This window comes from Schistocerca americana, chromosome X (assembly GCF_021461395.2).
Source record: "Schistocerca americana isolate TAMUIC-IGC-003095 chromosome X, iqSchAmer2.1, whole genome shotgun sequence".
NCBI lineage: Eukaryota > Metazoa > Arthropoda > Insecta > Orthoptera > Acrididae > Schistocerca > Schistocerca americana.
The window spans coordinates 697,180,400-697,208,348 of record NC_060130.1 but is presented as its reverse complement, the minus strand read 5'-3'; the positions used below and the strand labels follow the sequence as shown (position 1 = coordinate 697,208,348).

The 27,949-nt window shown below is 41.1% G+C and overlaps 1 protein-coding gene across 1 annotated transcript in view; it reads right to left on the bottom strand.

Moving 5' to 3' along the window:
* LOC124555544 (transmembrane protein 177) overlaps window positions 1-27,399 on the bottom strand; it is a 41,040-nt gene extending 13,641 nt beyond the window's left edge. The window contains exons 1-2 of the mRNA XM_047129498.1: window positions 27,171-27,399; window positions 26,267-26,495 (exon numbers count right to left, since the gene is read on the bottom strand). Of these exons, the coding sequence (XP_046985454.1) occupies window positions 26,267-26,495; window positions 27,171-27,325 (384 nt within the window). The 5' untranslated portion in view covers window positions 27,326-27,399. The remainder of the gene's footprint in view (window positions 1-26,266; window positions 26,496-27,170) is intronic.
* Window positions 27,400-27,949: the final 550 nt, after the last annotated feature.

Here is a 27,949-nt window from a genome sequence, read left to right as displayed (position 1 = left end):
TGGAGACTGTCCCTCCCAAAAGCTGCACTGGTAAGGAGATAAAAAGTCTCAAAACCCAAGAACTAAATTGAGCCGACAAGCCAACATCAATTCTAGTAACTTGCAGATGACATTCAGCAGGCTGATTGGGGCATAACTATCAAGAGACAATGGATCCTTGCCAAGACTCTCTCTCCATTGAGACAGGGAAATGCCTTGGAGTCAAATATTGTGAAACACCTGGAAGAGAGATGATGATGTGGAAGATTGAGGTGTTGAGGCAATTAGTTATGGATGGAATCAGGGTCAGGAACTGAATTGTGGGAAGAAGATATACCGGGTGATTATAATTAAAGTTAAACTTTCAAATTGCTGTAGAAATAACACCACTGGTCAGAATGATGTCAAATTGCAACAGAACATTGTTGGAGAACGGCGAAAACACATGGCAGAAGAAAATTAAATAGTTACAAATGTAGCAATAGATGGCGCTGTAAGCATCACAGTTTAATACTGGTCGTGTGTGTGTGTGTGTGTGTGTGTGTGTGGGGGGGGGGGGGGGGGGAGGGGCGGGCTTATGGGTGCTCAATGTCGAGGTCATTAGTGCCCTGACATACATTAAAAGAATTGAATGTGGACAAACTTAGTAAAATGAAAGCATGCATGCAAAGAAAGCGGGAAATGAAGAAAAATGCTGTATAAGAAAATAAAGCATAAGGAAAACAAGAAATGATTGTCAAGGATGCCACAGGAAATTGTCACTGGCTGGCACCTGGCACTTACGTAAAATATGGATGAGCCAGTCAGCCTGTGAATGAATTAAGACCCTCTCCCTGAAATCTTGGTACAAACATTGGACAAGTCAGAGAACTTTAAAACTTCAACCACATTCGTTTGAGTATTTCCTAAAAGAGATGGCAGATCTGCCAGCAAGTCAGCCGCGGCCCGCTGGTCAGAAAATAAAATGCAATCCAATAAAACGTGGTGCACAGTGATCTGGATGCCATAAGCACCAAACATTGGAGGGTCCTCACGCTGGAGCAGGAGGCCATGCATCATAGGACTGTGGCCTTTCTGAAGCCAAGTGAGGAGAACCTTGTCCCATCTACGGGGCTGGAAGGAAGTACACAACACACGTGTTGTGGGCTTGACTACATGGAGCTTATTGTCAGTAATTTCCAGCCACTCATCCTCCCACTGACGCACGACTTGTTGAGCTCAACAGTGAGGTGAGTGGGTGCAGGGGGATGGCACACTGAAAGACTTGTGGATCGAGACATGCCTCCTTGGCTGCAAGATCTGCCCTTTCCTTCCCAGCAATGCCGACATGCCCTGGAACGCAGCAGAAAGCCACCTCCTTCCCCAGTCGTTTTAGTTGGAAGAGGGCATCCTGGATTGTCTGGATTATTTTATCTGCGGGATACAAATGTTGCAATGAGTGAAAGGCACTTAGTGAGTCAGAACAAACAAGAAATTTAGGAAGGGAAGAACATCTCATCTGCTCCAGTGCACGCAAGATCGCAGACAATTCTACATTGAAGACAGTAAATGTTTGAGGCAGTCAGACCTTGAGGACATGATCCAGAAAAACAACAGAGCAACCAACAGAATCCTCATTTCGACCCATTCGTAAAAACAGCTACATTGTCATGGTGCTCAGATAAAATGGCAGAAAATGTTGCATTAAAAACTGTGGCAGGAGTGAAATCTCTCTTGTAATGCACCAAATCTAAAATCACTCTGGGCCTCTCCAGTGACCAGAGTGACAGGTGGTTAAAACCCTGGATTTGCGGCTGCACTGGTTCCATACTGAGGGACTCCAGCACATGTTGCACACGGATCCCAAACGGCATTGTGGCTCGGGGATGGTGGGAAAAAAAGAGGGTCCAGAGGCAGATGAGCAACAATATGGTGAGCGGGTGAGGTTGGAGCTGCAAGAAACTTACAAACCTGGCGCACCAGTAGGAGCTGCTGCCGGATGGTAAGGGGCGGTTCCCCAGCCTCAGCACAGAGGCGGGGTATGGGACTGGTCTGATAAGCACCCGTGGCCAGTCAAATCCCTACGTGGTGGACAGCATCAAGGAGCTGCAAATAAGAGGGCCGCACTCACCCATACACCGTGCACCCATAGTCCAGCCGTGAACGCACAAAAGCCCGATAAAACTGGAGGAGATGCGCCCTGTCTGCTCCCCAAGATCTGTGGCTGAGGCACTTGAGGACGTTCAGTGCCTTCAGGGTTCTGGCTTTCAAGTCTCGCAGGTGTGGCAACCATGACAATCTGGAGTCAAAAATGAGGCCCAGAAACTGCACTGTATTTCTAAAATGTAGGATAGTGACCTCACCATATGCAAGGCATGCAAATTATGAGGACAACGAGAACAATTAAAATGAACACACACACTTTTCGGCAGAAAACTGGAAACCTGTCTTTACTGCTCACTCCTCTAACCACCACACTGTAAGTTGCAACTGACGGCTCACCGTTGCAACACTGAAGGAGGAACAGAAAACAGCAAAGTCATCCACAAATAAAGAGCACTGTACTGGACTCCTTACTGGAGATGTTATACTGTTGATAGCTATGGCAAAGAGGGTAACATTTAAAAGACTGCCCTGGGGACACCATTCTCCTGCTCAAATCAATCAGACAGTGTCTCACCAACTTGGGTCCGAAAAAACCGCTGAGACAGGAAAGACCGAATGAAAATGGCGAGGTGGCCACGAAAGTCCCATTGATGCAGTTGTGTGAGAGTACAGTGTCTCCAAGTAGTATCGTATGCCTTACTGATATGAAAGAAGATGCTGATACAGTGATGCTGACAGAGGAAAGCCTGCTGAATAGCTACCTCTAGGAGGGTCAGGTTGTCGACTGTGGACCGAAATTTTCAGAATCCACGCTGAGAGCAGCTAAGGAGTGGCCTGGCCTCTAACAGCCATACTAGACGATGGTTAACCATCCGTTCCAGGGTCTTTCTGACACAACTCATCAAGGTGATACTCCGATAACTACTGGGACATCTACGGTCCTTTCCTGGTTTGAGGAGAGGGATGAGAATTGCCTCCCTCCACGAGTTGGGGAAGGGGCCTGGCTGTCACATTAGATTAAAATATTCAGTAAGGATTTCTTTTGATGCCACTGGCAGATGTCAAAGCATGCAGTAATGGATGTGGTCATGACCTGGTGCAGTGTCAGAAGTCTCATTCAGTGCCGCTTCAAGATCCCACATGGAGAAAGGGGAGTTGTAGGTCTCAGAACTGTTTGACCAAAAAGTCCGACTTTTTCCTCTCGACAGTCGCATGGTAGCGATGAAATGCTGGATCCTGGCTTGCAGTGGCAGTGGTTTATACAAAATGCATGGCCAGCATATGAGCAATGTTTCTAGATGGTGTTTAGAGGCACCCCTGGTTCAGCACTGCAGCTATCGGGAAACAGCTGTGTTTACCAGAAATTCTCCGGATGGCTTCCCATACTTTTGAGCAACAAGTGGAATGATTGATGGAGTTCAGGAACTTGTGCCATGACCGCTTGTTGCTCTCTTTAATGACACGGCGAGCCTTGGCTCTCGCGATGCGAATGGTTGTGAGATTGTCCGCTGTTGGGCAGGATTTAAACCATCAATGAGCCGCACGCTCATATGGGATAGCTAAATGGCACTCTTCTGTCCACCAAGGGACAGGTCGCCTCTGAAGAGGGGCGAAAGACTATGGTATGGATATATCAGCAGTATGATGGATCACATACGTGATGTGAACTACCCATTCCTGGACACTTTGTCACAGTGTTCAAACACAGCCAACTGGCCGAACAGCGTACAGTTACCCTTGCCAATCATCAATGTTGGTGGCTTCTGTTCCAGCAACACACCATTGAGTAGCTGAAGGCAGATCGGGAAGTGGTCGTTGGAATGAAGATCGTCAATGATCAGAGTCAGCGAGGGCTGGAGAGCAGAGAATAGGTCGACGGCTGAGAATGACCGAGTAGCAGCGCAGAAATGAGTCAGAGCACCAGCGTTTAGGAGGCACAGTTCTCGAGAGGTCAGGAGGCTCTCCAAAACTAGACCCCGAGGGCAAGTAGACTTTGAGCCCCACAGGGCATGGTGGGCATTGAAGTCGCCCAGGAAGAGAAATGGTCGCACGAGTTGTGCGATAAGATCTGTGAAAGCCTCAGAGTATAACACATCCAGTGGAGGTAAATAAAGACAACAAACTGTAAGCCTCTGATGTGCAGCAATTTCAACTACAACTGCTTGTAGGTCAGTATCCAGCGGAAGAGCAGGGGAGTGGTGCCCATTATTGACAAACACAGCAACCCCTCCTTTGGCTCTTTCCCCAGTCAGGTCATCCTTGCGATATAGGGTATAGCCCCTTAGTGCAGGTGCATCAGATGCTTTGAAATGTGTTTCCTGCAAACGTAAGCACAAAGGATGTTGCTGCACTAGGAATTTCGGTTCCTCCAAGTACGTCCTGAATCCATTCATGTTCCACTGTAGAATGGGAGCCATTTATCAGAGGGGTAGTACTTTCATCCTGACTTTCTAATGGGGAGGGGAGTGTACAATGGGTGGAGGCTCAGTTTTGGATTGAGATGATTGCCCCAATCTGACATAAAGCTCCATAGCCTCTAAGGAAGAATCGACAGACACGTTAGATCAATGTCGACATTGTCAGGTTTTCTGCCCAATTCCACCAGTGGTTGATGATGTGCCTTGGATTTTTTTCCCTGAGTAGACTTTGCAGCCACAATCGTAGCTGCCACAGCTTTCTCTGAAGCTCTCGGGGGAGGGGCAGGCATAGAAATGACTGCAGCAGCGCAAGTCCACTGTCCACATTGGACAGTGGACCAGGCATAACCTTTGGAGGGGCAGGGAGCTCTACAATGTCAGCAACCACAGCTTTCTCTGAAGCTCTCGGGGGAGGGACAGGCATAGAAATGACTGCAGCAGCGCAAGTGCATGGACACACGCAGGTATTAGTGCCGACACTAGCAGCCTCAGTTTGTGTAGCAGCCTCAGTTTGTATAGCAGCGTCAGCATTCTGTGTGGGCTGTGAAACAATGGAAGTGAAGGAGGTAGCAAAACATGGTGGCAGCATGGCTTTACAGAGCTTTTTCACCTCAGTATAGGGGATGCGCTTAATAGTTTTAAGCTCCTGTATCTTCCGTTCTTCCAGATACACACTGCAGTCCAACTCCAGAAAGGGTGAGGTCCAGAGCAATTCACACACTTCAATGGACACCTTAATGGGCGGCCTGACCACACTTGCCACAAAATAGTGGTCGACTACAAATGACAAATGAATCATGTAACAACACCTAAGGTGTATGTCTGATGTTAAACAAATTGTACTACTCAGTGTGCATGGGTGTACAGGTGTGATACCATTAGTTACGTAAGCCCATTCACCACGGCAAGGTCATATCACATCAGACGGGAAAAATCAGTTCTTAATTGTCCTAAGGCCAAAATCAGCATTGTTAAGACTTTTGTGGCCACTTGTTGACAAACTGCCTTTTGGCTTCTGTCTCGGGTTTTTTGGCTGACGTTTATCTGATGATTTTACTGACGTTTCGCCAGGGGCGGTTCTCCTCTTGCTATCTGCGACGGTCATTTGCTGCAGTACGGGAAGCCAGGATCCGTTTACCTTCAGGCTTTCCTCTTTCTTGTTGAATCTGTCTGCACGTTTTTGTATTTCTACAGCTTCCCTGAACAAGCGGATGTGATAGTGCTTCTCTACAGCCAAAACTTCTGTCACGGCGAATTTTATTACGTGGTCAGTCTCAGTGCATGCTCTGCCATGGCCTGTTTCTCCACCCGTTCCAACCTGCAATGTCGCTTATGTTTTTTGATCCTGGTGTTGATTGAGCATCCAGTCATTGAAATGTACACTTTTCCGCATGTGCATGGTATGCGGTATATTCCCGACATTGTAAGTGGGTACCTTTTCTCCTTTGCCGATCTAAGACACTCTTTGATCTTTCTTGTCAGTTTGAAAATTGTCTTTATGCCGTGTTTGTGCAATATACAGCCGATTCTGTTGGTCACTCTTGGAATGTATGGCAGAAAGGCCGTAGCCGACATTTCTTTTTCTGATTTCTTACATTGCCAAGTGTTTTGCTCTGTCACACTTCTAACATAATTTTTGGTGTACCCATTGCTCCTCAAAACACTTTCCAGGTGTTGCATTTCACATCTGAGGTGTTGCGGTTCACATATTCATCCTGCTCGCATTATGAGCGTATTAATCATGCCTCTTTTCTGGCTCAGATGGTGGTTTGATAGTTTGTGCAGGTATCAGTCCATGTGTGTCGATTTTCTATAGACGCTGTGTCCCAGGTTTTCGCCATCCCTTATGACCAACACATCTAGAAATGGCAGTTTTTTCTCCTTTTCTACTTACATGGTAAATTTAATGTTGGCATGGAGGCTGCTTAAGTGTCTTAGGAAGTCACCGAGCTGTTCTTCATCATGGTTCCACACTACGAAAGTATCATTAACGTATCTGTACCACACCTTAGGTTTGCAAGTCGCCAAGTCCAGTGCCTGTGCTTCGAAATGTTCCATGATGAAGTTGGACACCACTGGACTAAGAGGACTACCCATGGTGACGTCTTCCAGCTCTTCGTAGAAATTGCCATTCCACATGAAGTATCTCATGGTGAGACATGCATGGAAGAGCTTTGTGATGTCTTACAGGAAAATGGAACCGACAAGAATATATTGGTACTGCCCGCTGATAAGGGGAATGCCACCATCGTAATGAAGACCGAAGATTATGAGCAAAAGATCCGAGACCTATTAGATTCGACGGCGCACTGAAAACTAAGCACAGATCTGACACAGCTTATCACATGGAATAAGAATCTGTTAATCAAGGCATCTGCTCTGCTGGGGGGCATACAGAGAAACCTGCGCAACACAGAAGCCCTACCACCTCGGCTGTGTGGATTACCTAAGATCCATAAGAACAACTTTCCATTAAGACCAATTGTCAGCTCTCCTGGATCACCGACGTATTAATTGGCAAAACACTTGGCCTCTCTGCTCCAGCCACACATGGGGAAGACACACACATACATAAAAGACTCAGAACATTTCATTCAGAAGCTTCAGAAACTGAAACTTGCACCAAACAACATCCTGGTCAGCTTTGATGTTGTCTCTTTGTTTACCAAAGTGCCACTCAGTGACGCTCTGGAACACATTGGTTCCATTTCCCCACAAGACATCACAAAGCTCTTCCATCCATGTCTCACCACGAGGTATTTCACGTGGAATGGCAATTTCTACGAACAGCTGGAAGGCATCGCCATGGGTAGTCCTCTTAGTCCAATGGTGGCCAACTTCTTCATGGAACATTTCGAAGCCCAGGCACTGGACTTGGCGACTTGAAAACCTATGGTGTGGTATAGATACATCGATGATACTTTCGAAGTGTGGAGCCATGGTGAAGAACAGCTCAGTGACTTCCTAAGGCACTTGAACAGCCTCCATGCCAACATAAAATTTACCATGGAAGTAGAAAAGGACAAAAAACTGCCATTTTTAGATGTTCAGGTCACAAGAGATGGTGCAAACCTGGGACACAGTGTGTATCGAAAACCGACACACACAGATTGATACCTGCACAAACTATCAAACAACCACCCGAGCCAGAGAAGAGCCATGATTAATATGCTCATAATGCGAGCAGGACGAATATGTGAGCCGCAACACCTCAGACGTGAAATGCAACACCTGGAAGGTCTTCCGAGGAGCAATGGGTACTCCACAAATTATATTAGAAGTGTACCAGAGCCAAATTTTTGGCGACATAAGAAATCAGAAAAGAAATGTCAGCTATGGCCTTTCTGCCATACATTCCAAGAGAGATGGACAGAATTGGCCGTATATTGCGTAAAGACAATTTTCAAACCGACAAGGAAGATCAAAGAGTGTCTTAGGTCGACAAAGGAGAAAACGGACCCACTTATAATCCCAGGAATATACCGCATACCGTGCACGTGCAGAAAAGTGTATGTCGGAATGACTGGGCGATCAATAAACACCAGGATCAAAGAACATAAGCGACATTGCAGGTTGGGAAAGGTGGAGAAATCGGCCGTGGCAGAGCACGCACTGAGTGACACCAACCACGTAATAAAATTCGCCGACACGGAAGTTCTGGCTGTAAAGAAGCACTATCACACCCGCTTGTTCAGAGAAGCTGTGGAAATACAAAAACATGCAGACAGTTTCAACAAGAAAGCGGAAAGCCTGAAGGTAAACAGATCCTGGCTTCCTGTACTGCAGCAAACGACTGTCGCAGGTAGCAAGAGGAGAACCGCCCCAGAAATGACTGCAGAGAGGCCCTCAGACATTGGCGGGCCAGGTACATATTGTCTGCGGCCGCGAGCTCGGCTCCAGTTCACCACAAGCAATGGAGGGTGAAGCTTTGACAATGCCAGCCACTCGTGCTGGCGAAACGTCATTAAAATCATCAGATGAATGTCAGCTGAAGAACCTGAGACAGAAGCCAATAGGCAGCTTGTCGTAAAAAGCATCACACACACTGGTTGTTAACTGTCCAGAGCCCAAAAACCGCATAAAAGGCATCGATCAAAATCAAATCAAATTATTTATTTCTGTGTGAATGGCACAAAACATGATCAATATGTTGTCCAAGATTTTCTGCAAGAAAACTGATCGAAGTTTTTCCGCGGTCACATTCAGAATGTGTTGCGCAATGCATGCAGTCAATGCAGCTAGGTTTGTAATCGGATCACTGAACACAACATCTTTCAGATAGACCCACAACCAGAAGTCACATCGATTAAGATCAGGTGATCGGGACGGCCAGGCTGTAGGGAAATGGCGCCTGATAATTCTATCATTTCCAAAATGGCGCTTCAGCAGCTGCTTAACTGGATTTAAAATGTGTGGAGGTGTGCCATCTTGCATAAAAATGGTCCCATCCACACTGTTGGAGAGCTGGGATGACATGGTTGCTCAAAAGACAATTCTGTGTATTGACATATCCTGTCAGTGGGCTTTGTCTGTCCACAAAACCTTCCACGACCAATCATTGTCCACTTCCATGCAAGCAAGAAATTCTAAAGCAAATGTCTCTCTTGCTGGTAGGTCAACAAGAAGCAACTTGTGCACATGGGTAATTTTGAACGGATAGCAAAGAACGATGTTTCGTAGGATTTTACACACCATGCTCATGGGCATGTCCAATGTTTGGGCAATTCTCCGTGCACTACACATGTGCTTACCACCACTTGTCTCCTCCTGAACTGCTGTGGCCACTGCTTCCACTGACATTGAATCAATTCATGTCCTCCCTCAAACAAGTTGCACACCAAAAGAACTTGTCTTTTCGAATTTCCGAATCATTTTAACTAGACCCACAGCAGCCATCGGACCAACGCCTTTTATCAAACCCTTCAGTGTCTGGAACTTCTGCAGAGCGACATATATGCACAGTCATCATTCTTGCAATACTGCTTTACAAGCAGAGTGCAATCCTGCATTGAGACAGTCATGGCGAACATCACAGACATGAAAGGAGGAAAAGCTGTCTACGCGGTGTGTTTATACCAACTTCAATGTGTCGTGTGCATGACAGGTGTTTTGATTTACGTATTGCGACACATACAGATCCATCTATGCATCAATTTTCACACTATTTTTTTCTTCTGCCATACATTTTCGCCCTTCTCCGATAATATTACATTGCAATTTGATGTCATTCTGACCAGTGGTGTTATTTCTAAAGTGTTTCGAAAGTTTAATCACCCTGTATATCTACATTTTTTGGAAAAAATATTGATATACCGATAATTTATCAACAGCCCAAGTTGTAAGGTGTTCTGCGAGAACTGATGGGTCTGTACAAAGGCTACTTGGAAGGGCAAGGCCCAGAATGGAAGACTGCTGCTGACAACCTTGGAGGGTGCAAATTGTAGCCCACAGCCATGATGAACGGACAGAAGAACCAAGAACCTAGAGAGGAGACAATGCATTCCCAACACATCTGTTTGCTCTGTATGATTAATTAGCAGGCTATGACGTGAAAATGTTTAAATTTAATAAGACCAGCAGAGGACGGATGCCGCTTAAGATGTTTCAAGGTGTGAGAATGATCATGGATAGCGGTGGCATTGGCCAAGCTTCACCGCAGAACAGGCTGATGGTGAATGGGGCCTGTCAAGCAGGGTACAGCAATGCTGGCAATGCAGATTATCTTACCAGACAGATCACAGACGACTTCATCAATCCAAACTGGCTAAGGAGGTGGGAATACAACCTGGGAGCTGTGTAGAGGCTAATCAGCCCAGCAGTGTAACCTGGTAATCGGGATATGGGAAGGGAACAAAAGAATCATTGGGAAGTGGTCACTATCAGAGAGGTTATAGTATGGCAACCAGCATAAGGAAGGAAGAAAGAAGGGGAGGGGAAGAGAGTGGAAGATCAGTGGCAGAGAAAGCATCATGGGCGGCATTAAAATGAGTCGGGAAGCCATAATTAAGAAGGCACAGGTCATAGTCCGCAAGAAATTGTTTAATGTGGAGCCCCCGACTAGATGCAAAACTACTGCCCCACAAAAGGCGATGGGCATTAAATTCCCCGAGGAGGAGAAGGGGAGAGGGGGAACTGCTGAATGAGGGCAGTCAGGGCAGCAGATTACGTGGGTTGTCAGGAGAGACAGAGATTGCATACCGTGACTGCAAAGTCCAAGTGGACCTGGACGGCAACTGCTTCCAATGGGGTACGAAGTGGGATCCATGTACTAACAATATCCGTACACACCAATGTCCAGACGCCACTGGACTATCCTTTTGTTTCAATAGCGTGAATCTGTTTCAATTGCATTTTTAAGGCTGCTGCCCAAGAAGCTTCTGATGAACAGGTGCCATGTGCATTGTTATCGATTGCTTCTGGAATCTGTAAAGTGACTTTATCACAAAGAAAAGAAAAATTCCTGCTTTTCTGAACCCAGATATTACATTTTATTGGACGTGATAGTTATATTTTCGAAGGTTTTCTTCAACAACCTGGGAAATAGGGATTTTGTCACCACGCCTCTATTCTTCCTTTTCCAATCATCTAGCACATTTCTCCAAGCAAGTTTTGAAGGTCTAAAAAAGGCCACATCAGGCGGCTGACACAAATGAGTAGAATTAGGTGGTAGAAGCACAAATTTAATTTCCTGTTTCTGGCACAGTTTAATCACGTAATAAGACAGATGACTCTAGAGATAGCGACCTATAATCACTTCAGGTCCCTCCAATTGCTGGGATTATGGCAACCATGATTCTAACATTGTTAGGTCAAACCAATCACTTTTATTCCTATTATAACCTGCACCAGTTATGTCCTCTTCTGTCCAAGTATCGTAGAGGTGTTTTGCCCTATAAACTGTGTACAGTGGGAGGACTGAGCTGTCAGCAGCTGCTGCTATCACCCCACTAATATTTGACTTAGAAATATCCACTATCCTTTCAGAATGTCTTGGGCCTCGCTTCACTATTACTTTCACTTGTCCACGATCGTCACAAAAGTTTGTCTCATCATAGTTTATAATGTTGGGAGGGAGGGACACCACTCAAGGTCACTTCAAGGTTTTTAAAATAATCAATCACTGTTTCTTGGGTAACTGCTGCCTTTGCCCTCTTCACATTTTCACTTACTCTAACCATTAGTTCTTTCTTTCTTTTCTAAAAAGATTTTACCCACTATGCCCACGTCGACTGTCACAAAATCTTTTTTCAATCCTCCCTGCTCAATTGAGATATGCCTGTACAATATCCCTAGCATCATTATTCTTCAAAGGAAACCCCCATTTTGCACAACACAATAATCCTTCAACCAGGCTTTTTCCCTCACTATTGGTTAATGCTGGTCAGCCGCCCATCTCGTATTTGTACCTATCCTTGAGTTTGTCATTTAATGCCGTATATGGAACTGCGTATTGCTCTGAAACTTTCTGGATGCTGATTTGACAGCTTTCACCGTACTTAGAAGAAATTCTGGTTAGTAGTTGGATTTCCATGTTGGTCCCAGAACCTTTGGGTATACTCGCATTATCGGATTCACCCAACAAAAATGCAGTTTTGCAATTAGGCCTGCATAGTGACTGAGCAGTATTAGCAATGAACAAAAAAATGAAACTATATCACTTAAGACATTCATATGCAAGCAATAATATTGCAACTTACCAGTTAGACTTCGGAAGTAACAGGCACCAGCAGAATTACCTTTCTCTGGAGTTTGTTGAATATCAAAAGTAATACTTACCAACCACAAATCCTTCCTACCAACTAAGCTTATACCATGTTAAAATATTTTAATGAGTCAACATAAAACAATTTTGATTCTACTTCAAATTTTGGTGTACTACTTTAAGGTAAAATAAACAAGACTTCAACTGCTACAACTATTTGTCTTGGCATATTAATGCATGTCTGTTTTTCAACCCTGAACTGTATCTTTACGCTCTTTAATGCAGACTACAAGCAGTTCGCTCAAGGCATTCTTGCACCCCACCCCAGTTTATGACACATAAAAGTCATCAGTAACATATTTCCTATATTTGGTAGTGGAAGCATGAGCCAAATGCAGATTTTAATGGTTTAATGAACTGAGGAACAAATAATGTCTCTATGAAGAGTGTGACGAGTTCCACAACAACAGATGATAGCGTGAAAAACCATGAGCTGCCACAGATTTTTATTGAACATCACAGCTAGTTTTGGTCTCATATGATGCCATTATCAAATGACACCAAGATCTCAAGAACAAATAAGAAAGATAAGAATGAATTCACAATCTGATACTTGTCAAAATGATGCATGTAAGGCACAGTTTTTATGGAGCATAAGTACAGAAATAGGTAACAAACACAACATAGAAAGTACCTTACATGTTCTGTCTGTTGAGCTACATGAAGTGTCCGATTACAAACTGAGGAATAGAATTTTTACTTAAAACTGAGTTAAGTTGAAAAGTTTAGCATATATGAGCTCAAAATAGTTTAGGTAAGATGCACCAACAGATTGGAGAAAATATGATGTTTCAGAAATTGTGTGTTATATCAGACAGTGTGCTAATGCCACAAGCTAGAGCACCCTCTTGTGCTGACTGGAAATCCTCACATTGAAGTGAAGGCAAGAAGAAGACAGGTTACAGCCATTCATCTTCCTTGGTTGCTTGTAAGAGCTATTGGTTACTGACTGCTAGACATTACTATCTTCGACTACATCCTTACGCTTGAATTGTTCATCTGACTGAAATTGTTTTCTTTACTGTCATACTTTTTATTTTGAAACTGTACTTGCTTTACATACAGCACAATTATTGGCCTCATGGCATTCTTAAACACGACTGGTAGGAACTGCACCTTGTGCCACTGATTTAGGTAATTATGTATTACTTGTGATGAATGAAGGGAACTTCATGAGCCAAGATCACTAAAGAGCATTTTATTGGAAGACTGGTTTTGACAGAGCAATGCTATCATCATCGGATCTTATGCTTTAAATTTTTTTTACAATATACTGTGCAATAGTGTTGCAAGTCACTTCACATTGCATATGCACTTCCCTCTCCTATGAAGAGGGCATGAGTCTACAAGCATCTCAAATATAAAAGTACTATGCTCGGATACAAACATAACTGTATTGCACCAAATGCAAATGTTCATGCTAACCACCATCTGGCAACTGACAGACGTGGTGTAAATTCAACGACCACCACATACATCCACTAGGTGGCACTAGGGCATTTGGCTGGATTATTGTCTTGTATATGTCAATGTGTAGTGATCTTCATGGTAGTAGAATGTACATATGCAATTTGAAGTGACTTGCAACACTGACAATAAATTGTAAAAAATTTTTTGAAGCATAAGATCCATAATGACAGCACCACTGTCAGAATTGGTCAGCCAATAAAATGCTTTTATAGCGATGTTCAGTTATCACACATTGCAGATCACCCCAAGACTGATGATGTCAGGAATATATATATTACTTACTGAGTTAATTCTGATAAGGTATTTTTCATCTGTTCTTAGGTGATTGGTATCACTTGACTGGCAATGGCCTTATATGGGGTCACAAGTGGTCATGGCTTTAAACAAAAATCAATTACAACTGGGATTGCAATTTTTGTCAGTATTGAGGAACAGACTATCATTACTGGCAGATCATATTTCAGGAGGAAAAAATGTGCAAATGTTATTGCCACTTACTGAAAAAAGAATATCTGCCAACTGGTACACCTCTTAGCAAATAACATACCTCAATCCAAAAAGAAAGCTACACTTACCCATTTATACTTTAAAATCTCGTCTTGCTTCCCTTTTTAACAATAAAATCACTTTTCATCAAAATAAGAAATTGTGTGACAAGAAATTCCATCACTATGTTCCATACCATATTTTGAGATATATACTATAACTGTCTTTGTGCTTGCAGGAGACAAATATTACTATGAATAATTTATTCTATAAAAAGGAAATCCTAGCCCTGAATATTATTACATTCACAAGGACACTAAAATGTACTTACTTTCATCAGGCACAATGCCAGGAAGTGTGACAGTAATACATATGACAGTACTGAGTGTTGATCTTACTGTTAAAATACCAAGCAAACTATCTCCCTCTGAAAGTAATTAATTTGTGGATAATATATCGTTCCAAAAACCAACCACGTCCAGCTTTCAGCACTTACCGTGAATGTTAACAGTATATAATCTAAGATTATCGTAATAGGAAATTTTATGGCTACTGCTTTGTCAAAGTGAAATGAATGGAGATACCTTTACAATGTCTTAACAGAAACTACCGTAAATAGACCAACATAAATTGTACCTTACTTCGACAGATTATGTGTATCAGTTATTGTCAATTTATTTTTCCACAACTTAACCTCGACCTTGAGCTAAACTACAGATCAGTTGGTCACCATAACATCTCATCCTCTGCCACATTTGGTGGCTTCACCGACTAACAATCGAACTGCGAAAGTACACACCAAATGATGTCACCACAGCATACATTAACATTACGTCACTGGTCAAAACTAAAACTATTATCTAATATTCTCCTTGACCAAATTTGCAATACCAGTCTTTTATTGTGGTTCTGTTGACTGCTCTAGATTTTGTTTGTGTGATTTTTGGGTTACTATTTGTTTTGGTATGTCTTCATTATTAGGCTTGTAGTTTTCCTTAGTCTGGTCTCACCCAAAACCCACTAATCAATGCAGATATCCCTTTAGTTATACGTTGTTTCTGCAATTAAATATTTTTCATATCTGGAAAATTTTCTGCAGCCAGGATAACTTGGCATTTTCATTTTATTTCACAATCATCTGTCTTGACAATCTTGCCGTCATCATCAGATCTACAATTTAAAAAAGTAAAACCATTACATAGAGAATATATCACTGTGTACAAACCTGTATATCGCTGATAAGAAGCACATTAGCATTAGTTTAAATGCCATCGGAAAGATTTTATTAGGATGCATACATGCAACTAATACAATGAGAACACTTCACACTCATAAGAAACACCACCACATTGGCTTGTCAAAGACATAAAAAATAACATATAAAATATCCATTGCACCAACTGTGTGCCCAAGATTGAAGGTGAATAAATGGAATGTGGAGTCATGGCCCAATGACATAACAGGAAAAATTAAATGGGCAGGCAACCTAAGGCAGAGTGAGCCATTACATGATTATTCAATAGGTGGTGTGTGTGTGTGCACGTCAGTACTTGACATTCTTACACACACACACACACACACACACACACACACACACACACACTGAAGAATCATTGACATTCTTACACTAGAGAAGCATTACACCACGGGATCCAAAACATACCATATGATACACCGAGAACTTAACATCCATAGAGATACCAACTTAAAGCAAAAACTGCTAGTGTGAATGGTCAAACACACTTCATATGCTAATACGGTATGCCATGGTTTGCACACCACAGCATGGATGACAATGTACAATCTCTCAGACCAGAAATCCACGCACACAACAAAACCTTTCCATACAGGTGAAACAAAGAGATCACCACAGAATAGATTGGGTCATAACAACCACTGTGCTGGGTACTTAATTACGTGTCACATTCATTAAAATTTACCGTTACAAAAACACTTGCTGTGTGTATGTAAAAGTAGCACTAGATGACTTAGGAATGTGGGCTTGAGATTAACACAGCAAGTGTGTATGTGTAGTCACTACCAGTAACAGTTGACCAGTTTGCACACACTGCTCATGGTTGAGTCCAAATATTTTTCTTATGACAGTAACAGGGTGTGTTTCCTCTGATTTTATAATCATGCTCCCTGTTGCAAGTGCTTCCTATTTGCATAGATTACTCTTTTTACTGCATTACCCAATTGTTAATGATCTCCTCAGCACATACTGTGCTCAAATCAATGTTTCTTGTATGTATAGATTATACTAGTCCACTGCATCACCTATATTGCAATGATCTCCAATGCACATGCTGTGCTGATATCATAGGTTGAAAGTTAGACACTGTCATTCACATAAGACATACGTTTTCCACTAGCTGAACTAGTAAGTACCATTTTTAAATTATTGTTTTGTAACCCACCCTCACATAATCCACTTATTACAGCACGTGTAGGTTTCACAGTTGACACATCTGCACAGTGTCTTGGTCAAACATTGGTATATTGCCCCATGTGGGCTGTTGTCACCCGGTTATATATTTCAGTACCTATAGATATTGTTTCCAATTTGGTGCCCTTTCCTCTTATAGAATATGTCTTATTCCAAGCAATGTCTAATGACAAGTAATCCATGATCTTTATCTTAAAATACAGAGGCTTATTATTATACACTTTCAATCAATATTGTAGTACAATAAGAACGTGGAACGCACCTGAGTTGGTTTGGTTTCACCTGTCATGGTATCTACCAATTCAGAGCTGTGTGAATGATGTCATATTATGTACACTGGTGTCCAAAATTAAAGCAACAAACAGAAACTTAGCAAGGTTGCACTTATATTGCCAGAAAACAGTATAAACAGGTGATACTAAAGTAGAAAAAATTTGAAGGATACTTAAGTTAACCAAGTCAACATGTGTAATGGTAGACATCATTGTTCTTTTTTCCAACTTAACAGATTAGCACACACATTCCTATATCTGGTTAATATGCTCAGGACAGGTTGTGACCACTTCTGGCAACCATACAGACATTGATGGAGTATGCTGTGAATGATGTCATCAGTCTCATGCTGAGGCAATAACACCGATTCTTCCTGTAGCACTGATCGCAAGTTTTGGAGAGTAGGTGGTGCATGCTGATGTGATGCAACCTATCTCCCTAGTACATCTCAGACATGCTCTATGGGATTCAAACTGGGAGAGTGAGCAGCCCATAACATTTGTACAATATCTTCCATTTCTAAGCAAATATCAGCCAAACGTGCTCTATAACATCACGTCTGAGCCCACAGCACTTCGCAACAACTGCACATGAGGTCCCAAGATCTCATCACAATACCTGACAACAGTTAAACCTTGCCAACTCAACTGTAAAATTTCATGACTGGGTGTTCGAGAGGTAAAAATAAAGCTTTCCCTCCAGATGCGAGTATGTTGAGAATCACTCACGAAACCAAACTGCTACTCTTCTGTGAAAAGAACATTGGCCCACTGTTTGACTGCTGAAGCAACATGTTGACGACTCCACTCTACACGTTCCCTTCTATAAAGACATGCTAGAGGTACACATACACCAGGTCTGACAGTAAAGGCCACTCTGCTGAAGCCTTCTGTACACTGTTTGCCTCGATTCAACAAGCCCAGTGAATGCTGCAAGGTCAGATGCCAGTTGCCGTGCTGTACTAAGGTGGTAGTGTTGTGTCCTTACAGCCAAATAACGCTCCTCTCTTTCTGATGTCATATGTGATTGGTCCCTCCCTCGCTGTCAGGATACAGTTTGGGTCTCTATAAACTGTCTCTACATCTGAGGAGAAAAAACAAATAAACAAACAGAAAAATTCACAAAAAGTCATAGGGCCACATCAGTTTGCAATCTCCTGCTTCCATTCTCCATATGGTCCTCCACTACAGAGTGTCTGGTAGGTGTCTTCCCTGTGCCATACAGCACTGTCTGTGCCCACAGTGATTGTGGATGTGACACTATCCAGCAAAAACTACCCTGCCTGGTAGGTGACAAGATGTCATCGTGGGTGTGGTTGTCTGTTGACCGGAATGGCATCTACCAGGAGAACGCAATCATACGGACATCTGGTATGATTATGCCCTGAGTTAGATGTAGGATAAGGAAGTATCAGTTTGCTGCTTTAATTTCGGTCCCAGTATGGTTGGTGTCACACACGCTAGTGTTTTAATGATTTGTTTTTCCTTCATAAACACAGGTTAGTAATATTGGTTTTTAGTCTACTTGTAGTACAAGTTTTCGTGCTGTAGGTTCTTATGCTGAGTTATGTAGTTAGTTGGTTGGTTGCGTGTTCCATTGATCAATCATGCGGTACGGTAGCCGTTATGATGTGGAACGTGTCAAGTGCAAAAGAAATGCACACATATATATAACAATACAGAGTTAAAGATCAATGTTTCTATTATTTACCCCATTCCCTTAAATGGCACAAAATGCATATACTATATTTATGGATTTATTTATTCCTATTCAAGAATTCATTTATGGTCTAGAAGGAGTTGTCAAGGAGATATGATTTCAATTTATTTTTGAAGCTATTACTGCTGTCTATCAGACATTTTATTTCATCTGTTATCGAAAATTTTTATAGCAGCATAATTTACCCCTTTGTGTACCAAGGACAGGTTGAGTAAAGGATAGTGTTAGTCTTTTTTTTCTGTTATTATAATCATGGACGTCAAACCAGGAGAGCAAGCAGCCCATAACATTTGTACAATATCTTCCATTTCTAAGCAAATATTAGCCACACGCGCTCTACAACGTCGAGCATTATCATCCATCAATATGAAGTCTGAGAACAACTGCACATGAGGTCCCAAGATCTCATCATGATACCTGACAGCAGATAAACCTTGCCAACTCAACTGTAAAACTGTTGCACCTTACTTACGTTTCTGTGGCTTCAATAGATCCCTGTCAATCCACGTGTTTGGTTACCAACAGTGTGTGCTATTTTTGTCTACAAATGTGTGCATACATTGTATGCAAGTGTGAATACAATGGCCTGTTAGTAAGACAAGTTAGTGTTGGTTATTTGATGCTGCTACTCACTGAATTATTTATAAATGCAGTGTTTCTTGTCTGTCATTTCCATCTAATTGGTTATAGGTTATTACAGCCTGTAAACTTGTGGCAGTTTCCATTAACATTTGTTACAGTATATTTCTGTAAAAGTTCTCTGTATATCTGTAGGACCCACTTTTCAAATAAGTTTGTTTCAAATTTTTGGAATTTTTATAGGCTTTTGAAAAATATCAAACAGTTTTTTAAGAAAAGGTGAAAAATGGGAAAAAGCTTTTGCAATTGCACTAAAAAGTGTTTTTGTATTTTTTGTTTTCGTAATTTTAAATTCTAATGAATGTGATGTCTATGGTTATGTACTTATGCACATATGACCCAGACCGTCCTCTGGTGATCTGGATATTCCACCTGTAAGAATCTTGTACATGTGGATTTTTGGTCTGGGGGATCATATTTTGATTATGTCATACACAATATGGTGTACAAATAATGGTATACTGTACTAGCATATGATGCCATTCACTCTAGTGATGAAAGTTTTTGCCTTAAATTAGTACCTATATGGATGTCAAGCACTCAATCCTACAGTATATTTTGGATCCCACGGTGTAATGATTCTCTAGTGCAGTTTTTTTTAAGAATTTCAATTGAGGATTCTCCAAGTTTACCATTGTAAGAATGCCAATTACTGATATATGCACTCATAGGCCACCTGTTAACCAATCATCTAATGGCTCACTCTGCTGTAGCCTACCTGCGATGTCGTTTGGCCATGACTGGCATGTTCCATTTGATCACCTCCACTCTTGTGCAATGGGTATTTTACATAGTTTTTCTAGGCCTTTGACAAACCATTAATTGGTGGTGTTTCTTATGAGTGGAAAGTGTTCTCATTGAATTGGTGGTATGTATGCACGTTAAGAATTTTCCAAAGGTATCAAAACTAATATTTATGTACTTGTTATCACTGGTATACAGGTTTGTAGATAGTGACAAATTCTCCTTGTAATGGTTTTACTTTTGGTATGTTGTAGATCCGATGATGACAGCATGACTGCCAAAATAGGTCACTGCAAAATACAATGAAAATGTCAAGTGATCTTGATATAAAAAATGTTTAATTACAGAAACAACATATAACTAATGGGATAATCACATTAATTGGGGGTTTGAGTGGGGGCAAACTAAATAATACTACAAGCCTAATAATGAAGTCAAACCAAAACAAATACAAACTCAGAAATTACGCAAATAAAATCCTCAGCAGTCATCAGAGCCACAATAGAAAAACTGAAATCACAATTGGGTCAAGTAGAATATTTGATACTATGTGTTGGTTTTGACTAGTAATGTAATTTTAATGACTGCTGTGGTGACACAGCTTTAGGTGTGTATTTTCGCAGTTGAATAGTTAGTTGGTATCAACACTGAACTGGGGGGGGGAGTACATATTGTGGACAGAGACCAATATGTAGCTTCTCAGGGTCAAGGTTAGGTGGACGGTGGCAGTTTGGTTTTGAGTTGGCAAAGCCAACTAATGTGAAAGCAAACACCAGGTCATGGTGACATACTGCTCAGTAGGTTAGCCTGTTTGAAAGAATCGTTTCACAAGCAGCACTCAAGAGGTCCAATAAATTACTAACATCACTCTCAAACAATTTAGATACTTAAACATCCCACACTGGAGAGCACCACTACATACTCCAACATTCCCCTTACAAACACGATCCATTTGAAATGTGCTGCACCACCATGACATCACGCAATACACTTACATCACGAGTCGGAGCAGACAAGTGATACTGCAAACTTTGGTTCACTCTTGTTTTGCATGGATACTAAGGTCCTTGAGCTTTCTTGAGCAGAGTGTCAGAGTTGCTTGAAAAGTGATGTTAACAGGCCACAGAACAAAGGAGGACGAGCTTCTTGCTCCTTTTTAAATATCAGTGCACACATTAAAGAGCAATGTGGGCACCATCTCGTATTAGCAGCATGATATGACTTAAAAAAAGCATTGAAGGTGACGGTTTACAGCAATCTCTGTTAAGGCACTGTAAAGTCTTCTCTCTCTTTCATTTAACTTTGACAAAGCAGTAGCCATAAAATTTCCAAATACGATAATCTTTGGTCATGTATTGCTCACATTACTCAAAAATGCTAAAAGTTGGATACGGTTGGTTTTTGGAATCTCACATTATCCACAAATTCATTAAATATAGAGGGACATAGTTGCTTAGTATTTAAACATTAAGATCAATTCTCAGTATCGCCACATGTATTGCTGTCAAAAATATTTGGCGTTGTGCCTTCTCGAAGTAAGTACATTTCAATGTGCTTGTGACTGTAATAATATTCTGAGCTACATTTCCTTCTTATAGAATAAATTATTCATAGTAAGATTTGCCTCCTACAAGTACAGCAGCAGTTTTAGTATGTATCTCATAATATGGAATGGAACAGTGTGATGGAATGTCTCGTCACACAATTTTTTATTATGATGAAAAGTGATTTTATTGTTAGAGAGATGCAAGACCTGATTCACTACGCGTGTTAAACGTATAAATTGGTACGTGTAGTTTTCCTTTTGGACAGAGGCATGTGATTTGATAACAGCTGTATTAGTTGTGCAGATGTTCTTGTTTCAATAAGTGGCAATAAGTGTTGCACTTACTTGTCCTGAAATATCATCTGACAGTAATGACAGTCTATCTCTCAATACTGACAAAAATAGCAACCCCAGTTGTAATAGATTTTTATTTAACACAAAGACCACATTTGACCTCATACAAGGGCATCCTAAAGTGATATCAGTCACATAAGATCAAGTGAAAGATACTTTGCAAAATTAATTCAGTTGGTGTGTAAGTAACACACAAATAGCTAAACCTGTGGTAAAGGTACAGTTTTTAGTAGTCACGTGTAAGAACAGCACGAGGTTAATAATTTTCCTGTATGTAGAACAAAGTACAGTATCTCATAAAATAGCAAGCATGATGGTAAGAACAGCCATTTAATCACATGAACTACTTAAGTGTATGGAAGTAATCGAAGATAGTAATGTCTCACTCTCAGTGACCAATAGCTCTTACAGACAACCAAGGAATATGAGTGGCAGTAGCCTGTCGTCATCTTGCCTTCACTTCAATCTGAGTGTTTCCAGTCTGCACAAGAGTGTGCTTTAGCTCGTGGCATTAGCACACTGGTATAACGCATAACTTCTGAAAAGTTATATTTTCTCTTACCTGGTGGTGCATCTTACCTGAACTATTTTGAGCTAAAATACTTCACACTTCTGAATTTATTAATTTCATTAATTCAGTTCTAATTAAAAACTTATGCACGAAAGACTGATCGCTCACTACAAACATGTGCAATCTATTTGGTAGCTGCATAAGTTCATAGTATTTTTTTTCCATAAGTTTAATAAACACAACAGATACATGTAACCGACACTTTAGTCATCAATAATATATTCTCCTTCATTATTTACAATAGTTTGCCAATGCTGGGATGACTTGTTTTTTGTCAGTCTATCAGAATGCGGATGGACGTTAGTGTGGAGTAGCATCACTTCACGCAGTTTTCCGGGTTACTGTTCCTTTGTTGCATCTGCACATCATCTCAGTAGTCGAAAATAAATGTCAGGAGTGTTGGTTACATCTCAGGGAATCAATTTGTAGTATACCACACACACACTTTTCCACCAGATGCATAACATTACCTTTTGTGGGTGTGTACAGGACTTTGCATGGGGAATTGCTGTTTTGTTTGGGCTCAACCATTCCTTTCTTTCCTTATGTTAGCATAAAGACATAATTTCTTGTCACCAGTAATGATGCTGGATAGGAATTGTTGGCACTGTTCATGAGCCAATTGATGACGAGCAAGCAGAGATGTACACCACCTGCTGATTTTTTGTGATTCTGGCTTGGCTTGGAGCCACAACCTTCCCCTTCCACATTGCATGCAAATGTCTCACGATGGAAGAATCATTACAGTTCACATTTGCCAGTTCTTGAGTACACTGACATGGGCCATTGTTGATTAATGTGTTTCAATCATGTTCATCTCATCAAACCCCAAATTGGCGTGTGTGTGTGTGTGTGTGTGTGTGTGTGTGTGTGTGTGTGTGTGTGTGAGAGAGAGAGAGAGAGAGAGAGAGAGAGAGAGAGAGAGAGAGAGGCAGGGGGGGGGGGTCTGAGTGTTATGTGGTGTATTGGGTTCATTGGAGCTTTAATGCTGGCAGAGTGGAGTATTGGCAGTCTCGGTGACTTAAGGATTGAAATTGTTTTCCGTGAGTTATCAATTTTTTTTTTTTTTTTTTTTTTTTTGTGTGTGTTTGTGTTTTCCACTGGTGTTATTGGTTTTCTGTTTGTGGTGCAGTTTAATTTATTGTGTAGCTTCTCTTGTTAGGTACGGATATGACAATCAAGTTCAATAGCGCAAGGCTGCAGGCGGAGATAGGGGGAGGACATGATGTCCTTGATCAAGTTTCTGCAGATGCTTACATTAATAGCAGAGATTGTCAGATGTAGTGTCTGCTGAGAAAATATGAGGCTGGCAAGAGTTCCATCATCTTGGACCTGGGACAGGTACATGTTTTGGTGTCGGAAGGACAACCTTTTGTGTTCCATGAACGTGGCACCTGGTTCGAGAAATCCAGGTTGGCCACGAGAGAGATTGTTTTGATGACTTACTATATTTGTTATAGGTCCTCTATTAGTTTTTGTGCACATGAAACTGGAGTGAGTGAGAGAGTATGGTGTTACACTGGTTTTCTTTTTGTAGGGAAATGTGTCCTGAGTATGTGAAGTATAGAGGTATGTTGGGTGGACTGGGGGTGTGGTTTGAGATAGACAAATCACAGTTTGGGAAGAGGAAGTCTCTGGTTGGTTTATGGGTGTGGGGTTTTTTTAGGGGGGGGGGGGGGGGGGTATGCTGACTGTTTTGAGGGTTTTGTAGGAGCGTACTAAGAGGCAATTGGTGGAGTCAATTGAAGAGAGTATTTAGAAGGGTAGTCTGTAGTTTCAGATGCTGTTTCATTATACAGGGGTTGAGGAAGAGGGTTATGATCATTTAATTGTAAATTATAGTTTACAGTTTAAAAATTACAAACTTGGGGAATGTATTAATACAATAGAGTGGTTTTGGCGGGTGGTTAAATCAGTCAGAGGGAGGAGGAAGGGGTGCTCTTCTAACTTGCAATCTCATTTAGATGAGTATTGCTGGCAGAAGAACGTCCCTGGGCATTATTGTATTTTTCTGAGGGTAGTGAGTAAGCTGTACAGGCCAAGGGTGGTTAGTTGACGGGGGTTAAGAGTGGTTAGTTGACGGGGGTTTGGTGTGTGTGTGTGTGTGTGTGTGTGTGTGTGTGTGTGTGTGTGTGTGTGTGTGTGTTCCTGGGATAGTTGTGGAAACTGATGAGTCAGATTTCGGGAAGTGAAATTGGTGAAGGTGGTGGGGGTGGTGGGGGGGGGGAGTTGTGGATACTTGTAGCGTTAATCCCCCGCACTGAAGAGAGGGTGACTATTGTTTTTGATTCTTTTGCTTAATATAGGGATCTGAGGGAAGGGTGACAACCAATTAACTGTAAATCATAGACTATTTTTTTTTTTTTTTTTTTTTTTTTTTAATTTTGAACCTGAGGTGTGTATTAATAAAAGCTCCTGGAGGTGGCGAATTCAAATCGGTTTCAGGAAGGATAAAGACTGGCTCCCCTGCCTTACAGTTTCATTGGATGAGTTGTTCGGACCGTCCCCATCAAAAGCTCTCAAATTCGAGTAGGTGATATATTAGTTTCTATATTATTTTAAATATTTTGTACAAATAAATTATTGTTGTGTGTACGTTATGTTTGCCCAAGTGACATCATGCTTGCCATATTGGATTTAGACGAGTCTGAGGCACTGACACCCCGTTGCAAACACTTCAATATTTCTGACTACTAAAACCTGGATTTCAGAATGTCTCTGTCAAACTTGATATGTGATATCCTAGGATTAAGATTCATTTCTCTGCAAATAATATCTTCTAAAGATTATTGAGTCTCAATAATTGACAAATTATGAAAGAATGAAGGAGATACAATACAAAGAAATGGAGGATGCAAGTTAATCCCATCTCTCACTGGGAAGCCACAAAAACCTTCAAATACACAATCATGGCTTCTCCTCATGCTATTCAAACTTATTGAAGAGCATAAAATGAATTTGACAGTCAATTTTTGTGAAATTTCTGTCATGGATGCACCAAGTGGGACTGAGAATAGTTCACACATCATCAGCTCTAGAGCAGTCACTATGGCAAGATTAGTGCTAGTCATATTAGTGACTAGCTAAAAAATTTTAAAGACGTAGTTCAAAACTCTCGTTACACTTCTGTGTGTTGATTTTCTAATTGTTCCAATTTTTCTGATGAAGTTTGTCATCTTCACAGAAAATAAATGGTACGCTACTATTTTCTTGTCTAACATTGTTATCAATAATACAGTAGCATTTATGAAAATGATTCGAAGTGGGGCTATAGATAATATAAACAACAGTAAATTGGGGAAGAAACAGTTACTGATTAGGAGCTCGGGCCCAGACACACAAAACGTTACTTTGGATTAAATACATATAAAGCCAAAAGTATTGAAGAATATGATACAGCCCATTCAACTTCTATCTGTGATGAAAAATTAATAAATAAATAAATACTATCAACCAATATGGAAACTGACATACAACCATGTGAATTCTATCAAAGTATCAGGATACAAGTGGTAAAACAAATGTAATGGATGGGGGTGTACTTGTTATAAAGAACTTCAAGTATATTATGAACTTCAAATTACTCATAGTTTAACAAGTATATGAATACGGTTCAAGAGAGCCAAAACTGACTTGTAGCTACAAGATTTTTCATTTTCAACTAAAATGGAGTAGGCATATATGTTGTACTCCGCCATTGCGTACTACTGTCCCCAAAGTAACAATTTTACTACACCAACAACAAACTGGATAGAGCTGATATGTTACTTGCCTTAATGACTGTCTTGTCCACTTGATCTACAGAGGAATAATGGAAAAATGATGGTATTCCAACAAGTGCCCCTTGTTTAGTGTATGTTGATCCTGCATGAAATGTGTCAAAACCATACACAGTAAACGGCTTTATTAATGATCTTTCGTTTGAAGAGACTTTCATATCATCCATTACTACCTGAAAACGTTTCAAGACGTCTTCTGGTATAGGGACTGCTAGGCCATGCCTGAAAAATGCAATATACCTGTCAGCTAACATTCCACAAAATCAAATCACGTTAAAGAACTTGCACGTATATGTAGTAAAATGCAGACACTACATAAAAAAGAGCACTTATTGACATTGTTGATACCCAAAATAAAAAACACCTTTATTACAAGTTACCCTATAACGCAACGTGTAGATGCCTTCCCATTTCATTTACTGGATATCATGCTAAGAAATCGGTGTCTCATCTAAACGCCACTTAAAATATAGCTCGCCCTTCAATACTGTAAACAATGATTCAAAACATTTTTGACTTATATAAGTATTTAAGATAAGACAAGTTTCTATACAGAATGTATTTTCTAATGCTACGCTAGTTACTCTAGTACTACTGTAATTTGTACTTTCCCACGCAGAAACAAAATTATCTCTGTTTATGCTGGTACTTGCCGAGACTGAAATTCCTTTCTTTTACATGTCTAACCATTAGATGCAAAATGAGTTTTTTTCGTTTGAAGTGTGTATGAGACTTTGTTAAAAAAACGTTATTTTCTGCAACTCTAATTTCCACACACAACGAATCACAGCTGGGCATCCCTAACGGTGTGAAAAAAGGTCCAAGACGGGGAATATTAATACAGCCTAGAGCTCAAAATACCTAATTCCAAAAGTGGCAACTAAAGTGAATAGTCACCTGTATAACTGCATAAACTCTCGAAAATCATCAAGAAAAAATGTATTTGGAAAATAATTGAGTGACATGAAACTCATTCCGGCAGTAAATACTCCTGCAAAAACTACTTTACGCCCCACTGGCGTCGTAAACCAAGCTAAACGTCTGGCTATCATTTCATTAAGTTCCTTCGCCTTAGCAGAACTCGTCCACCTCCTCGCGCTCCCGTTGCCTTTCACATGTAAACAAACCAAAGATTAACTTCACAGTTTACACCAGTGATCTCAAGCTAGCCATCAAAGATATGTGTCGCTACAAGCATATACAGACGAGTAGCTCCGCAAAGCAGATGATCACGGCCCCCTGTATTAGAGGCCGGAGGACTGAAATGTGGCAACGTTACGTTAAGGCCTACCGCATGGCTGTGGCTATAAGGCAGCGAACGGAAGCAGTTGTTTACGTACTTTCGCGGTGTCTGTTTTATCCGACATTACAGTGTAATTATGCTATACTGGACTCTGCAAAAATTGTAGCAGGTAGTCGTGACTACAGTAGAAGATATAACACAATGTATGTATACAATTCTGTGAAATTTGTAGTGTTTTTACATGTATATGTGCAAGTGTGCTACGTGAACGACTTTCGTCTACACAATTGCAACAAAAGTTCTACTATATTCTAGATACAATTCGAAAATAAAGTTTTGAATTCATAAGGTTAGTATCAGAATCTTCTCCTAAGTGATTTGTGTTAATATTATGAATATTTCTACACATTTGATTCTATTGTATACTTGTGTT